Genomic DNA, 17,193 nt, shown 5'->3' with positions numbered 1-17,193 from the left:
TATTGAACTAGCACCAAAATTATCATACTAAATACTGAAGTACTGATTCACTTTCAGGAAACATTGAACTATTGAAATGAAACTCATGCACCTTATGGAAACATGAAGATTCTGTACCAGGAAATTACATATTGCTAAGCACTATAGTATACCTAAACGCTTTTTTTTTTTTTTTTGGTAGCAAGTTGCAGGCAACCAATCAACAAATACACTACCGTCTCAGGTTGAATGAAAATTAATGAAGATAAGGCACCGAACCAGTACTGCAGTGGCTATCACATTCCCTTCCCTGGTACAGGTTACTGTCTTTTATCCCTCCAACCCCAACTACAACAGAGTTGCCAGCATTTCTAGACATGTACAGTACTTGATAACATGACCCTTCCACGAGTCTTCATCTTAAATTTCAATTTTTTCCTGTCTTTATATGCAATTAATGGAAGTACAACTACTACTTCTTTTCTGCACTGAGTTGGAATGATGCAACTAGTCAAGGAGAGGTTGAAGAGACATCAAACAACCGGAACTCCACTTTACGTCCACCTCCACTGCTCTTAAACCTTGCTCTTTCTCTTAACTACTTTTACAATATTCGTAGCCTTAGATATCTATCCTCCGCTTTGCTGAACACCACTTGTCTACTTCTACCCCGTCAGAATACTCTTAGCCAAAGAAACTAAAGTTTGAGAGGCAAATTAAAACTACGAACCAGATGTAATTGTCAGATCTGGCTAAACGATTTAAAATAATCATATCACAGCTCGCCTAAAAGTAAGCACTGATATTATCTAATCAAAACGAATCACAATAATTCTACGTCCTGTCATTGTACATGATTAAATCTGTACTAAAAAGGATGCGCAGTTATAAACCTCCACTTAGCAGCAGTTATAATCTATTACGGCACAGTCATAGGCGGTAATAGTAGAAGCGTAATTGTTAGTATAATCAGTCATAACTGATTTATGTTCTACTATGGTACTTTATTACATCTGTTCTACTATCTATTTTTTACGTAATGAATATGTGAACTTAAAGTGCTTTTAGTTATGTTTTCACATCTGTATTTTTAGTCACTATAGTCTATTTGTTCCAAAGGTGGCTATACAGTTGCTTTATCATTATTTCTGTATCTGATCTTTTCTCACACCACAAAAAGGGGGTACAATGATAATTATCACTTTCTAGTAAAAATGAAAAGAGAAAATCAATGTAGGCGAGGTCCAATCAAAGCCATTCTGCTTCTCAGTCGTGTGTGAGATAGGCTAATGCAGCATTCTGCACTTAGAAACAGGAAAATCAGATTATATTACCACTGTGAGTCACCAGACAGCATGACTCTCATTGTTAATGATGCCATCATTTGTTCTCATGTTATCGGTGATAGTCAGACATACGAATACTTAGCCCCTGGATCAAAATTGATGGTAAATATTCAGAAGGATTGGAGAAAGGTTATTACAGGGAATTTAGCGAGCAGGTGGGAAGTCTATTTTGAGAAGGCCATGTTATTTCTCCTTTTTTTTTTTTTTTTGCGTGTTTCCATGCCACTGTATAAGCGAGATAAGTCTATTTATATCGAGGAGGGTCCCCCCAACTGAGGTATATCAAGATCTACACGCCATTTTATTTGCTTTTATCAACTTAACTGAGGCGTTGGATAACCAAGTACACTCGACCCCGAGATGAACTCTTTGGGTAGAATAATCTCAACTTGAACTCTGGTAATCTTGACTATACGACTTGAACTAAAGATGGCAACGAGTAAACATGAAGTAATAATGTTTTCTCGCTAGTCATGTTTAAATTCTTAGCTCGTCCCCAAACCCCAGAGACGTCAAAGTCCCAGTCTCTTAAATGGTGAAATCGAGCATTTTCCTAGTCAACAAGTCTTCTCATGCACTAATTCATATCTAGTTATGTAATCATCATCAACACAAGGGCCATACACGCAGAGTTGCCTAGGGTTTGAAAATGATCTTTAATATACGGTAATATTAACAGTCAATGACTCCTCTCAATCTATCTATATAACTATAGGCCAAATGTAATCCCTAAGGAAACCAAGATTAGGTCAGTAAATATTCGACAATTGCTGAAGCAAATACAGAACAGTTTTTTTTTTTTTTTTAAACTATTCGCCATTTCCCGCGTTAGCGAGGTAGCGTTAAGAACAGAGGAATGGGCCTTTGAGGGAACATCCTTACCTGGCCCCCTTCTCTGTTCCTTTTGGAAAATTAGAAAACAAATAATGAGAAGGGAGGATTTCCAGTCCCCCACTCCCTCCCCTTTTAGTCGCCTTCTACGACACGCAGGGAATACGTGAGAAGTAAAGTTCACATTGGCTAGGGTCTGCAACCTTATAAGTTAAAAGCTTTGAGAGAGTAAATGGTAGTATTTCTTTAACTGACACATGATCCTTTGTTCGTATGGGGTGAATGAACAGTAAGAATATTGGACTGAAAGCTAATTTGAAGATCCCAATGGAGTGATTCGAGTTGCAATATTCGGGAAGATATACTAGTACAATGTATGATTAATCATTCCATATCGTTAAACACATGAAATGGAGTCATTGGCTCCAACATCTTCAATTATCCTGCAGCATTAAACGTTAATTATAAGATTTTAAGGTAGAATTATATGGCAAACATCTCCAGTGGAAACAAAGACTTGCACTATATTTAGGGACCAAGAGAAGATCCATTCTCGTGACATTTGGGTTTCTGAAAGAAGTAATAATAGGTGTCAGTAAGTGGTCAAGAAAAATCCATTCTTTTTTTAGGATCAGGTCTCACAAAACAGGGGTAGAAACGAATCAACACACTAGCTTTTCCATCTCAACTCCATAATGGTCAAAAACAAAGTTAAAGGCTCTGGAACCAGCTTATCATTATCAGTTTATCTGTCTGCACACGGCCCATGGCACAGATCAGCCAATGGCCACGAGAGCCAGCCACTTCACTCAAGGCCTTACCCCTTCGTCACACCAAGGTCACTACAGATGAGCCAGCTGTCTCTCAACGACTTATCTTCACCGAAACTAAAATTGTCAGAACAAATGCACGGAGACACGTAACCCACACGAGGCGAGATAATGAGGCCATATCACCTAGCCTCATTGCACGATAAATGGATACATATTTCTTTCTCTTTCATTCATACTATTCGCCATTTCCCGTGTGAGCGAGGTAGCGTTAAGAACAGAGGACCGGGCCTATGAGAGAATATCCTCACCAGGCCCCCTTCTCTGTTCCTTCTTTTGGGGAGGAGGGGAGAAAGACTGAGCCTGAGGGAAAATCCTCATTTGGCCCCTTCTTTGTTCCTCATTCTGGAATAGTAAAACAGGAGAGGATTCCCCGACCCCCATCCCATTTAGTCGCCTTCTACGACATGCAGGTAATACGTGGGAAGTATTCTTTCGCCCCTCACCCCCATATATATATATATATATATATATATATATATATATATATATATAACGCAATGCAATTGACTAGTAAGTGCTCAGTGTCTTCTGTATGGTAGATGCAAGGTTGGGATGAAGTGTCTTGGGGTATGATGAAACAATGTGTAGTGCAGTAATGGGTGCTGGCCACAGTGTAAGCAGGGGAGACTCATCTTTTTTCAAGGGAGTGTCGCTTCTGATGTGTGACTGTCCATTGGATTCGAGTTCAAGACTGAGATGAGAGGTCAGTTGCTTTGGGGTGGGGGTTACTGAAGTGCACAGTCTCGTTCAACAACCTCTCTCCAAAGGAGTCTACTACTTATCCTCACTACAATAAGTAGCTCAGCCTACATTCATACGAGGTGGTCAATAAAGTAAAAGAATTTCCCTAAATCTATCCATCAATTGTCAGAGACGTTATGAAACCAAACAGTTACTCTTACGTATATATTTGTTTCAACTACCAAAATGTACTCTCTCTCTCTCTGTCTATATATATATATATATATATATATATATATATATATATATATATAAAAAAAAAAAATATATATATATATATACTGGTTTTGTATCTTTCATGATCACTAAGCCATTAACGGCAACTTAGTTATTAGTGCATTATCATATAACTTGTCTACTGTTGTGAAAAGGGTTCCATAAATAGCAACAAGTTAATCGTGTTCCAAACAAATAATAAATGAATTATACAGACTTTTTTTTTCTACTACATTGAGTTAGATAAAGTTACTTAGGTAAATACAGTAAATTAAGGTTTACATTGGTTAAAGTTAGCTAAGGATCACAGTGGTACAGTCGTTGTTAGCTAGGATTTACAGTGGTACTGTTAAATTAGCTAATGTTTTCCTTCGTACAGTAAGTTTAACTAAGGTTAGCACAGGTACAGTAAGTCATTTAAATGGGTGCAGTGAATTAGCTAAGCTTTATACAGGTACAGTAAGGTGGCTAATGTGTAAACTGGTACAGTTAGGTAGGTAGGATTTACACTGGTACAGTGAAGTGGCTAATGTGTACAAACTAGCACAATAAAATAGCTAAGTTTTACACTGGTACAGTGAGGTGGCTAATGTGTAAACTGGTTCAGTAAAGTTGCTAGGCTTTACACTTGTACAGTAAGGTGTAAACTGGTACAGTAAGGTAGCAAAGGTTTACACCGGTACAGTGAGGTGGCTAAATTTTACACTGGCACAGTAAGTTAGCCAAAGGTTTACACTGGTGCTGGAAGTTAGCGACGAGTTACACTGGTACAGAAAGTTAGCTATGGTTTACAGCTCACGGTATATCAGCTGATGCTTATTTTAGTACAGAAGTTAGATAACATATGCATGGCTAAAGTAACTGAGTTCACTTTTCCGCAGGTGCGGTAACTATACTAAAAAGTTACTTCCACAAATCTAATAAGTAGGGTCACCTCGCCTTATTTTTGTTTTCACAAATGTAGAAATGGAGTTCATGTCTCAAATACACACATGCCTTTTATTTCTCAACACCAGATCTATTTTTCTCTTTCTGGTTTTACCCCTTGAGCACGACGATATGGACTCTTTTTATCTTAGAGTGAGCTTTTGAAATGAAATGCAACAGAGGTGTTATAGAGCGATGTAGATATTTCTCTCTACTGTTATAAAAAAAAAAGAACGAAAATGATGCAGTATGCCAGGGGTGTGTGTGTGTATGTCATTTTGCAGTCCCTGACTCAAGGTCTGGACATACATAAACAGTCCTTTGGTTATCTTTCTTTATCTAATCGAGTCTCTTTATCTCCCATTATTTGCCCAGTCACACAAATGTGAACATTATCGCTCGCTCTTACTCACCCTAACTTTCGAAATGGAACGCACCTGGGGCCTCCTTAAAAGAAAAAAAAAGTTAAAACACTTGGGAACTGATAAACTTGCTTTTTTAATAAACTCATGGGTCGTATCGCCGTGCCTAAGGGTCGTTCTTCGTGCTCTAGGTGGGTCGTACTGTCGCTCATGGGGTGGGGAAAAGCGTTTGACCAACCACCTTTTTCCTTTTTTTCCCCCTTCCAAGTGGTGTGTTCTTCCTCCTCTTGTGGGAAGGTCAGCTGCCCCCTCTTTTCCCATCCTCACACCACCCTATGGCAGTGGGATAGGCAGCCCCATGTCCCTAAGAACCTCCTCCATGCAGGTCAGGAGATGCCTCATGTCCTCCGGGAACAGATGTCCAATATTCCCGACCCGGATGCACTCCGCCTTCGTCGCCTTGCCCGGGTAGATGACCTGGCCTGCGGGCACAACAGAGGCGAAGCAACAGAGTTTAATAATAAAGTGGTTTCTAAACTGAAAAGAAAATTAATACTATATATTTCTTCTGGGGTGACATTTAACAATGACCAGTGTTGTTAAGGAGGATCTTCTTGGGGTATAATCTGCCAGCACAGTGGCACAATTCTTGTGTATTGCGTCCCAGTCCTTAACAGGTTAAAAAAAGGTCACGCCGTCTTACTAAATGCATACCATACACTTAGAGTATTCATGTGACACGCAGATGCATCTGTCACGTTATGGCTCGTGTTGCAACACACCAATCTAGCAAAACCAGGGTTTGAGAGGCTAAAGCAGGACAGCCAGCGGTCGACCAACTCAATCTGTTATTCTCTTCAATGGGGCTGGGAGTCTGGTCTCTGTTTCTCTCTCTCTCATATATATATATATATATATATATATATATATATATATATATATATATATATATATATATATATATATGAATGAAGTGCATATGAACGCGCATCTTCATAGAACATACAAACCTCCAACAGCCAGGATCGAACCCGGGACCCCTGTGCCACAAGGGGAAATGCATTCCTGCCTGTGGCACAGGGGTCCCGGGTTCGATTCTGGCTGTTGGAGGTATATATATATATATATATATATATATATATATATATATATATATATATATATATATATGTATATATATATATATATATATATATATATATATATATATATATATATATATATATATATATATATATATATATATATATATATAACAAACCTCACCTTTGTCAGAGAGCTTGGAGTACAGTTCCTTGAAGTCAAACTTCTCGTGCTTTGGGACGAGGAAGGATGTAATAATGAACCCAGAGTCTTTCTCTGCAACCAGTTGCTTGAATCCCAACTGCTTCATACCTTCCACGAGGATGGCCCTGTTCTCCTTGTACCTGTATCGAAATACTAAGTTAGGTCAACCCAGGTCAATCACCCTAGTTAGGGTACCAAGAGTTCAAAGCGTTATGCATATCAAGTCTATACTATATATATATGTGCCTGAACCACATTTTAAAGCCAGGGTTAAAACTTGGAAATATACAACTGATGAAACTTACTTTAAGAAAATGATAAGGTAGGCTTTAACCTAAATTATGAATATTCATGATTTTTTTTTTCCTTTTTACGTTTTCTTATCTAATGAACGAAACGAAACCAGAACCATCATTTTAATTTCAAGTTCTTGAATTACGATCATTCAACAAAATGCTTAAGAATCTTGGAAATAATGGTCCGGTCTGTTGTGATGAGATTAAGTTTGGAGCTAAAAAACTACAGAAGTTCGGCCCAGATCCTGGAAAATACCGAACCAAGGAGTGGTTTCTAGAGAAATCTAAATCCAAACTAGTCCCTCATATTCAAAAAATACATAAAACAGATGAATGTACAGCAACTATCATAGTCAGTACATATTAGTCCATGACTAACGCATTGGTACTTCCCCTACCTATGCCAGACAACTGATGGAAAGTATTTACTCTTATCTAAACCAACTCAAGAGATAAATGCTCACCTGAACTGATTCAAATAGATTAAAATACAAGCCTCACCTTTCGGCTCGGGCTTGGAGGCCGCCCGATGCCTGGTACTGGCGAAGGGCCGTGCTGAAGGCTACTATGGTATGGGTAGGTGGAGTGAAACGGAATTGTCCTGTGGACTCGAAGGTTATATATTGATCCACCAGGTCCAGGCTCAACACCCGACAGTTCCCTGGTAAGAAGAGGAGATGGTGGTGACTGATGATGACTGACACACGTCTGGTTACTTTAAAAGAGAGAGAGAGAGAGAGAGAGAGAGAGAGAGAGAGAGAGAGAGAGAGAGAGAGAGAGAGAGAGAGAGAGAGAGAGAGAGAGAGAGAGACGTATCTTGATAACGACATTCAATCATTAGGGTTAGAAACTCGTAGAACAACACCTAAGAGATTTCGCAATAGCGACAGATTTGAAGAAGTTTAGTATCTTTAATTACATCACTTACAAACAACAATGAAATATTCAAAACAAATCTTATGGATTTTTCAAGTTATAATGTCTTATATCAATGCAAAATAACCTTTATATTTCTACTGTATTCTAGGCACTTATGGTCACTTTAATAAGGAACACCAAGTTTTTAAGTTCTAAATGTGTCATAAAAGCGAGATCTATACCAGACCTGAAAAAAAAAAACATTGAAATGTTATATAATGGCCAATAAACAAACAAATACCATATAGTGATTAGGGTAAACTTATTATGGAAGGCTTGAAAACCCCATTCACTTTACTCCCTTTTTTAATGTCATTCCGCTATTAACATATGGCAAGGAACCCGACCCTCACACCCTTATCACCATTATTCTTCAATGAAAATCAACATCAGCTAAAGATCAGTTAATTCAGCAGGATGGGGGTGGAAATAAATAAAATAACTCACGCATTTCGGGACCGACAGCAAACTACGACTCAAGCTAATCGTCCACCCGAAAAATTTTCCTTCACGACCTTTCGTCTCTTTTTGTTTTTCTTTTTCTCTAGTTACACGAAGGCCAAAAAATTTTGGGTGGATCTCGAGATAGGGATGGACACACAGCCTTTCTTTCTCTCTTACCGACCTTGACAAGAGAGGAGGTGTTGTTTCCTGCAGATGGCGAAGGAAAATCCTGGTACGCCCTCGAGACATTTGTTGGCGGAGGAGACGAGGTAGTCGATGCCAGCGCCATCTATGTCCACCGGGATGGCGCCGAAGCTGCTCATGGCGTCCACAATCAAGGCGGCCTCTGGCCTCACGGGGAAGAGAATATTATCACAACCATATAACCCACTGCATCGAAAACACTGCGACTGAGTACGGGAATAATACACATCTTACAAATGTATATATTAAACACAGTTTTGTAAGCATGGACACTGTTAGTCAAGGTTTTACGAGAATATTCGCTGATAACTTTCGTCCAATGACTGCTACCTTAATTATCATATTCCCTCCATGACTTGTAAATAAAACACTTTTACAGAACGTAAACAAAACTGTTGCCATTGAAAAATCGACTGGCCATAACCACCCTTAAGCACATGTAACGTTCAATGATAGGCACCCACCCTGTGTGATACCACAACGTGAAATTCCCTCCTGGAACTAGCAGACACTTCAAATTTATTCCACATGCCTCTTTTAAGCTCCGTTAATCCCTAATCCTGAATCCACTAATCCTCTCTGACGACATCAGACTTCAGGGATTCTACTAAGTCTCCCTAAAAGTTCCACCACATCTTCAAAAAAAAAAACCCCAATCAAGTCTCCCTGATTTGCTACTCTTTGACTCCCTGGGCGCCATTAATAATCCTTAAGACTCCGCCAAGCCTTCCTAGAGTCCATCAAGCCTCCTTGGACTCTACCAAACCTCCCTGGACTCCACCGTACCTCCCTGGACTCTACCAAGCCTCCCTGGACTCTACCAAGCCTCCCTGGACTCCACCAAGCCTCCCTGGACCTCACCAATCCACCCTGGACTCTACCAATCCACCTTGGACTCCCACCAAGCCTCCCTGGACTCCACCAATCCACCCTGGACTTCCGCCAAGCCTCCCTGGACTCCACCAAACCACCCTGGACTCCACCAATCCACCCTGGACTCCACTAAGCCTCCCTGGACACACCCCCCCATCAAACTAAGGGGGGACACACAGCACGCGCGAGACTCACGTGGTTGATGGAGACGGACGAGGTGGCCTACCACCTCCACTGGGTTGACCACGCCGCTAGACGTCTCACAATGGACTATACTGACGGTGGTCCACCTTTCCCCGGACGCCAGCAGTCGCTCCACCTGAGGGAGGGAGGGAGCGGGGCCGATACCGGCTGGGTCAATGACGCTACCTCCGGGTAGGACCGGATAGGCTGCTGCTACACCACCACTTCCACTTGTTACCACTACCCTAAGCTACTTACAACTCTTTATAATAATGCCCCAAGCTACTAACAACTCTATAATAATGCCCTTAGCTAATAACAACTCTATAATAATACCCTAAGCTACTTACAACTCTTTATAATAATGCCCCAAGCTACTAACAACTCTATAATAATGCCCTAAGCTAATAACAACTCTATAATAATGCCCTAAGCTACTTACAACTCTTTATAATAATGCCCTAAGCTAATAACAACTCTATACTAATGCCCTAAGCTAATAACAACGCTATAATAATGCCCTAAGCTAATAGCAACTCTATAAATGCCCTAAGCTAATAACAACTCTATAATAATGCCCTAAGCTAATAACAACTCTATAAATGCCCTAAGCTAATAACAACTCTATAATAATGCCCTAAGCTAATAACAACTCTATATAATAATGCCCTAAGCTAATAACAACTCTATACTAATGCCCTAAGCTAATAACAACTCTATAATAATGCCCTAAGCTAATAACAACTCTATAATAATGAGGCCTTATTAACACCCAGTGCACTGTGGTTTACCCATTAGACCTACTCGTGAGTGAGACTGAAAATGATAAGGATAAAATACTCATGAGACTCAAAAATGACATGTTACAACCACTCGTAAGTGACACTCAAAATGATAAGGATAGTAAACTCATGAGACTCGAAAATGACATGGAAAGTAAACTTGGCTTGAGAACCCACCGTCGGTACATGGATGGGCTGGTCCTCGGGGAATTCGAGGAGCGTCATCTCGAGGCCGGCGTGTTTACACATCTTCCCCATACGCTGGCCGTACGCCCCGTTGACCAGCACCAACACCTACGCGAGAGATGTAAGGCGTTATGAGGAACCAGGGGATATAGAGATGATATAAAGCGAGAAACTTACGCAAGAAAATGATATAAAGCGAGAAACTTACGCAAGAAAATTATATAAAGCGAGAAAATTGTATAAAGCGAGAAACTTACGCAAGAAAATGATATAAAAGAAGAATTTCTTTCAGTATACGTGTTGGATGAATGGGGCACAATGACCGAGGACATGGTTTATGCTCAAAACATGCATGAATTTAAAAGATTATGACATTTAAGAATGTTCAAGAAATGGGACCCTAAAGTGGTAACTACACACAAATTCATGATATCAGTTCAAGTCTATAAACGTTCAAACAGGCACAAATTACATATAATAAACTACGAAATTAATTATTTACCTTTGCTACTTATATGCAAGACACATTTCTCACCTTAAGTGGGTTTTTGGCAGAAATATTCGAGATTGGAGATCACTTTAGCGTTTCCTTGATCTATTCTCTATTTTTCTATACAAGATATAGTGCATAGGATAACTCTAATGTACATTTAACTTGGTGTGTTTTAAAAGTATCGTGTGGAAATATCAAAAGCATCTAGATCTGGACTTGGGTTTAAGCTAAACCCAAGAACAAGATTAAAGTTATAATCAATACGAGCAAAGTTAAACGTATGTGGTAAACAAACTTGAAAATAACAATCTTTATATATATATATATATATATATATATATATATATATATATATATATATATATATATATATATATAAAGCCACTTAAATTTCCTTGCTGAAAATTGTCACTGGAACACCAAGAGATAACAGATAAGGATTTAATGTGATCTTGTGATAACTGGCTTTTTAGGTGAGGCAAGGAATTTTTCACACCTCTTTGAAATGGTTGTAGATAGCGTAACCTTTGATGTACGCAAACCAGATTTTGCCACCTTTGAAAAAATGGCGTAGATAGCCTAGTCGTATTTGACGTCTTTGAAAATAATGTAGGTAGGCTAGTCTTTGACGTCAGTGAAATAAAGTGTAGGTAAGGTAGTATTTGACATTCCGGAAAACAGGTTAGATAGCCTAGCTATGGTGGGGGGGTCGTTTTGAAACTGGTTTAAACAGCGTAATAGACGTCTTTTGTAAATGGGGATGACAACCAACCAAAATCTGTATTTGAAAATGGTTTGCATAGCTACATAACCTAGTATACCCTAGCCCTTTGCTCTGTACGTATCTTCAAACGAGTTGGATCCAAAAAGCTTTCAAATCTGTGGCCAATTTTTTTTTCTTTCGGACCACTTTCAGGGATAAGCTTATTCTTGTACAAACAGCTTTACCCGACTTCAGCTTTAGCGGTAAAATAGTGCTTTGCCTTTGGCTTCGCCAAAATCTACCTGTGAATTTATAACTTCCACCTAAACCCAAATACACTCCTGTATTCGTATCTTAAGTGTCCCTAACTGCTTTATTATTGCCTTCCAAATTTCAGCGTTAAGAATTATACTTACAGTCAACTTACACTTGATCAAGTGTGATTCAAAGGCTTTATTAAAATTACTTTACTCATAATCTGTATGCCACTTTCCCTTTTCTCTATTCCTCTATTATTCCCATAACTCTTATTCCTTCTTAAAACTCTTCTCCCTCTTTCCCATTTTTCCTCGACTACTCACCTTGGCTCCTTGCCTTGGAGATGTGGTTTGCAACACCGCCTCCACACAGTACGTGCCCGACCCTTGTAGCAGCACAGCTGTATAATCCTCGGGGTTCACCTAAACAAAAACAAATAAAAACAAATAAAAAGCTGTCATTGTTGTTTGGAAAGGGGGGGGGGGGGGGGTGTGAAAGGAAGTTTACAGTTACAACGAAGTGGATACAGGAAGGAAGGCAAGAGAAGTCGGTCATTAAGATAGAGGACAGTGTGTATAATAAACTACAGAATAAGGCAGTTTACAGATAGAAAATACAATCCAATAATTACACAAACAGGCTATTGATAAGTCATCCATAACATGCTAATCATCCTTCAAATCAAAGTCAGCCAGAGCAGTTAAGCTACTAACTCATAAACATTAAAGGAAAAACAAAATTTCACTGATAAAAAAACATAAAATGGTTAGTTCGGTACAAATGATTTAGCTCAAAAAGAAAAAAAAGGGTGGGAAGGGGGTGTTATTGTTTTTGTCCAATCGTCTTAGAGAAAGATCTAGTCATTTGAAAAAATAAAAACAAAAGTGCTCAGGAAAGCGGGTCATATAATCACTCAAAAAAAAAGTAGCAGGTTGCTGATCGAAAGAGTAATATACAAAGAAATTTAGAGGCGAAAAAAAAGACATGAAGAATCGATAACAATTGTCTAGCATTATATAGTGGTATCACAATATGGTAATTAAGTCAATGTTAGACCCGGAAACATCTTTTTTTTTTCAGCTGAGACGGTACGGGCAATTAAGGCCCTAATCAAGGCCATCTCATTAGGGTTATTATCGACCAACCCCTTGGGAAAAGGATGAACAGCTGGGTTGACTGTGGACCGACTGTGCGGCAACCTGGATTCGAACCTATGCAAAACAAAGACTCAAGACAAGATCCCGACCGAGGTGACATGGGTATTTACGTATATCTCAGATTCAAAATCCTGTGACTTTGAACAGGTTCGAATCCTGGTAGCGGCAGTCGACCCACACTCAGCCTACGTGTTCATCCCCCCCTTCGAACCGAGAGACCGCTGTATCAATCCGCCAGAACCCCCGTTATGCGCTGTTGCCGCTTATACTAGTAAACAACAACAGAAGACGATAAAATTTTTTTTTTCCCCCTTGGTTCGTTTATCACTCAAGTCCATACATGTACGCTTCTGAAATGGATAAGGCTCACTGTAACCTGCACAAAACAACCACTTAACCTGCAATGACTTTAAGGGCCCCTAACCTGTAATGACTTTCAATAAACACCAACTGACCTATAATGGCATGTGGTTTTGGTTTTGTTGACCATGACCTCCAGTGAGGATTTTGTTAATCAGTTGTGAAGTTCATCCAAACCTGTAAAGATGTTCATTGCGGATGAGTGACCAGTAATAATCATTTTCTCTCTTTTTTTTTTTTTTGACGACCAACTGACCTGTAATAATTACATTGTGAACCTGTAACGACTCTTGACATTATCTTAACTGACCTGCTGGATGGGACTTGGCTGACCTGGGCTATTTCGAGGAGCGACTGACGGACGTACGTGGTGCACGCCATGAACTGCTTGCCCCTGGAACCTAGGTCGACCAACATGGCTTGTTTCACGGCGGGCGACGTGCACAGTGGCCCTGGGGTGAACAGCTTCTTGCCTATTTAGGGGGAAGAAGAAGCCAGCATACAGACTACTGTGTAGGCTCACACACGGCACTGCGCGTGCGCAAAAAACCACCAGGAGTTAATACGCAACACAGATACAAGCTTAATCCGTGCTATATGCAAGTTATACACAGGGTAGAGAATGGTTGTGTAGGCCTTCATATAGCCTACATATACTTTTCCAGAAGAAGGAACAGAGAAGGAGCCAAGTGAGGCCCAGTCCTCTTAGTTCTTAACGCTACCTCGCTAACGAGGGAAGTGGCGAATACATATATATTCCTAATATATATATATATATATATATATATATATATATATATATATATATATATATATATTTGTGTGTGAACAAACCTACAATCTATTCATATAAGTTTTTCATACACGCGCTCTCACACAATACACCCTCAACACACACAGTTGTTCTATGGCTTATACACGTACAATGTACAGTCAAGTGCACGTTGTGTATACAAGGTGTGGCATGGCACACGAGATACCAGGTATTCGAAAGCGTCGCTATTCAAATTATACATTCAATTCAACCTTATCTTATCATCACCTTGGGAATGGATGAGGGGGGAGTGGGGGGTTAGGTCGGTTGGTACGTTGTGTGGGCCTATAATAGGCCTAACGCCTCTGGCCCTCGACGTACAATATTGGCCCATTGATCCCACGTTATTAAAGGCGTCGATGGAAAATATATTCTCAATACACACAGTAACACGAGCTATGCAAGAACTTGCGTATCATGCCAGACATATACATACCCTCAGCTTCAACAGTGTCGATGACCTACGCAAATTTGGGTAAGCTCTTCTCCAAAAAACCTACGCACATTATAATCACAAATTAATCCATAGTTACCCTATCACAACGTGAACTTTATGAGCAATTCTTGTCCATATATATATATATATATATATATATATATATATATATATATATATATATATATATATATATATATATATTGGAAAGGATCACATTTTTGCGCGTGATCAAGATATTCCTATGAGTCCAAGGGGAAAAGGAAACACGAAAAGTTCCCAAGTGCACTTTCGTGTAATAATCACATCATCAGGGGAGAGACAAGAGAGAAATATAACAGTCAGTTGATATACATCGAAGAGACGAAGCTAGGACGCCAGTCGGACAATCACATGTTTACCAAATGGCGTCCTAGCTTCGTCTCTTCGATGTATATCAACTGACTGTTATATTTCTCTCTTGTGTCTCCCCTGATGATGTGATTATTACACGAAAGTGCACTTGGGAACTTTTCGCGTTTCATTTTCCCCGTGGACTCATAGGAATATCTTGATCAGGCGCAAAATTGTGATCCTTTCCAATATGTATATATGTGTGTGCCATTACCTTTATAAGTGTTCATTCCCCTGCTTGAAGAAGAGGAAAGAGACGATACTGGCGTTGGGGTGGGTCCCATCGTGGCCTTGAGGACAATACGGTGTGCACCAGTTCCACCCTTGGTCCCGACTGACTAGCCAACCCGCCTCACACACGGTTTTATCCTCAGGGATTATACAAGTGCACGATAATTACACCCTTTTAGACTACGTCTCCTCCTCCGAGAACCCCTTGTGGAGGCTGTTCGTACGATAATTTCCGTCTTTCGTGTGATACGTAGCTGTAGGCGATGATGTCTCAAGACTATGATTGTAACTACACATCAGTTAGTGTATATATATATATATATATATATATATATATATATATATATATATATATATATATATATATATATATATATATATATAGAGAGAGAGAGAGAGAGAGAGAGAGAGAGAGAGAGATTTACGATCACGAACGCGATTCGTGCCGACATCACGCATTTCCAACCGCACACAAAATATAAAATCGTGGAGAAACTTCACCTCTTATCAGGTCAACCTAACTCTGCTGGTGGTCTGCTCTCGCCACATTGCACCAGTTACTAAATATTTCACATTATTCTTATCTCAGAAACCGCTGGGGTCGGCCGATTGGGCGTCTATCAAGTTCTAATTAATATTGACGTGCCGACGCAACATCAAATATGGCCGTCATAGATCGTGTCTCATTGGCTGAAAGTTCAGTCACCTTCCACTCGGACACCACTTAATAGATTGAACTGAAACTTTACGTAAGTGGTTGGTGGATGGTTTTCTCTGGTATATACTCTTTTTAATAAAACATGTCCGTCATGAGAGCTGTATAGGCTCACTTTGAACCAGTTTTGTCATTTTCATAGCGGTTCTGGGAATAAGGCATTTCCCGGCTACACTAATAGCCAGAGAAAATGCACGGATAAAGAGGAAAGACTATGAATGCAAGTTGATAAACCCCCCTGGCGGTGGAGGGTAAGATTATGATTACTTAAGGAGACTAATCGCCATGAATAAAGGACCAACTATCATGGAGTCACGGAACCCTAAAGATAACTGTGGTCCCTGGGTCACTTCGCCTTGCATCTCCATGGCCGGACGCCTGTAACTGCATACAAGAATTCTGATTGATAAGACCGAGACAAAACACATCGCTTGAGCAATGTCAACAAAGTCCACCCCCCCCCCCCCAACACACACACACACACACACACACCAGGCAATACTCGGCCAGCTGCTGCGTCTCATGATTTGTCGTGTGGCCGTCGGCAACTCAAGGGTGGGCCGCTTTGATAACTCTTTCTTTCCCTACACCTCGAAGCTTTGGAACTCTCTACCTTCTCATGTTTTTCCCAATAACTATGACCTGGCACATCTTAAAAAAGACAGGGTTTTTTTTCACCTCCTCCAAAATTGGTAAATAATACTTTCCCTTGTCTTTCCTTTTTCTCTTTCATCATTCCCTCTATATTTCAATTAAGGTCCGGCCTTGATGTGGACTTCTGGTGCCTTCAAAAAAAAAAAAAAAAAAATTGTCTTAAAACCATATTCCCTCCCACTTTCACAACGACAAAATGTTTCACATCATCTACAGTCATATGTACAGTAGTAGCAGAGCCGCGATTTGTTAAAAGACAATTAGAGAGCGGAGGACATGACCTCAATGAGGAAATTATGGGAAAGGAATGGTTTGAGCGAAGTTCTCCGTAGCTCCGGCAAAGGCAACCAACTGACCTCACACTAGATTATACAATTACCACCAATAGAACACTTCTACCACCGCATACCCCTTCCCATTGATGTATAAAGCAACTATATATATATATATATATATATATATATATATATATATATATATATATATATATAGTTGCTATTTAAACTATTCGCCATTTCCCGCGCCAGCGAGGTAGCGTTAAGAACAGAGGACCGGGCCCCTGAGGGAACAT

General features: G+C 39.9%; 1 protein-coding gene across 1 annotated transcript; it reads right to left on the bottom strand.

The window, feature by feature from the left end:
- Positions 1 to 4,112: 4,112 nt before the first annotated feature.
- Positions 4,113 to 15,390, bottom strand: LOC139761425 (2-aminoethylphosphonate--pyruvate transaminase-like). The gene is made up of 9 exons (XM_071685597.1): positions 15,237 to 15,390; positions 13,713 to 13,852; positions 12,186 to 12,284; positions 10,400 to 10,516; positions 9,453 to 9,576; positions 8,362 to 8,526; positions 7,320 to 7,479; positions 6,502 to 6,662; positions 4,113 to 5,717 (listed from the first exon to the last, which is right to left on the bottom strand). Exons 1-9 carry the CDS (start codon positions 15,304 to 15,306, stop codon positions 5,569 to 5,571), a joined length of 1,185 nt encoding a protein of 394 aa, XP_071541698.1. The 5' UTR covers positions 15,307 to 15,390; the 3' UTR covers positions 4,113 to 5,568.
- Positions 15,391 to 17,193: the final 1,803 nt, after the last annotated feature.

The sequence above is a fragment of the Panulirus ornatus genome, chromosome 40 (assembly GCF_036320965.1).
Source record: "Panulirus ornatus isolate Po-2019 chromosome 40, ASM3632096v1, whole genome shotgun sequence".
Classification (NCBI taxonomy): Eukaryota; Metazoa; Arthropoda; class Malacostraca; order Decapoda; family Palinuridae; genus Panulirus; species Panulirus ornatus.
The sequence above is the reverse complement of the archived record's forward strand: the minus strand, read 5'-3'. Positions and strand labels throughout refer to the sequence as shown.

Coding starts and splice junctions, on each gene's coding strand:
- LOC139761425 (XM_071685597.1), bottom strand. CDS start 15,306: ATGGGACCCACCCCAACGCCAGTATCGTCTCTTTCCTCTTCTTCAAGC. Junction 9,577..10,399: donor AGCCCATCCATGTACCGACG/GTGGGTTCTCAA, acceptor TCCCTCCCTCAG/GTGGAGCGACTGCTGGCGTC. Junction 5,718..6,501: donor CTCCAAGCTCTCTGACAAAG/GTGAGGTTTGTT, acceptor TTGTGCCCGCAG/GCCAGGTCATCTACCCGGGC.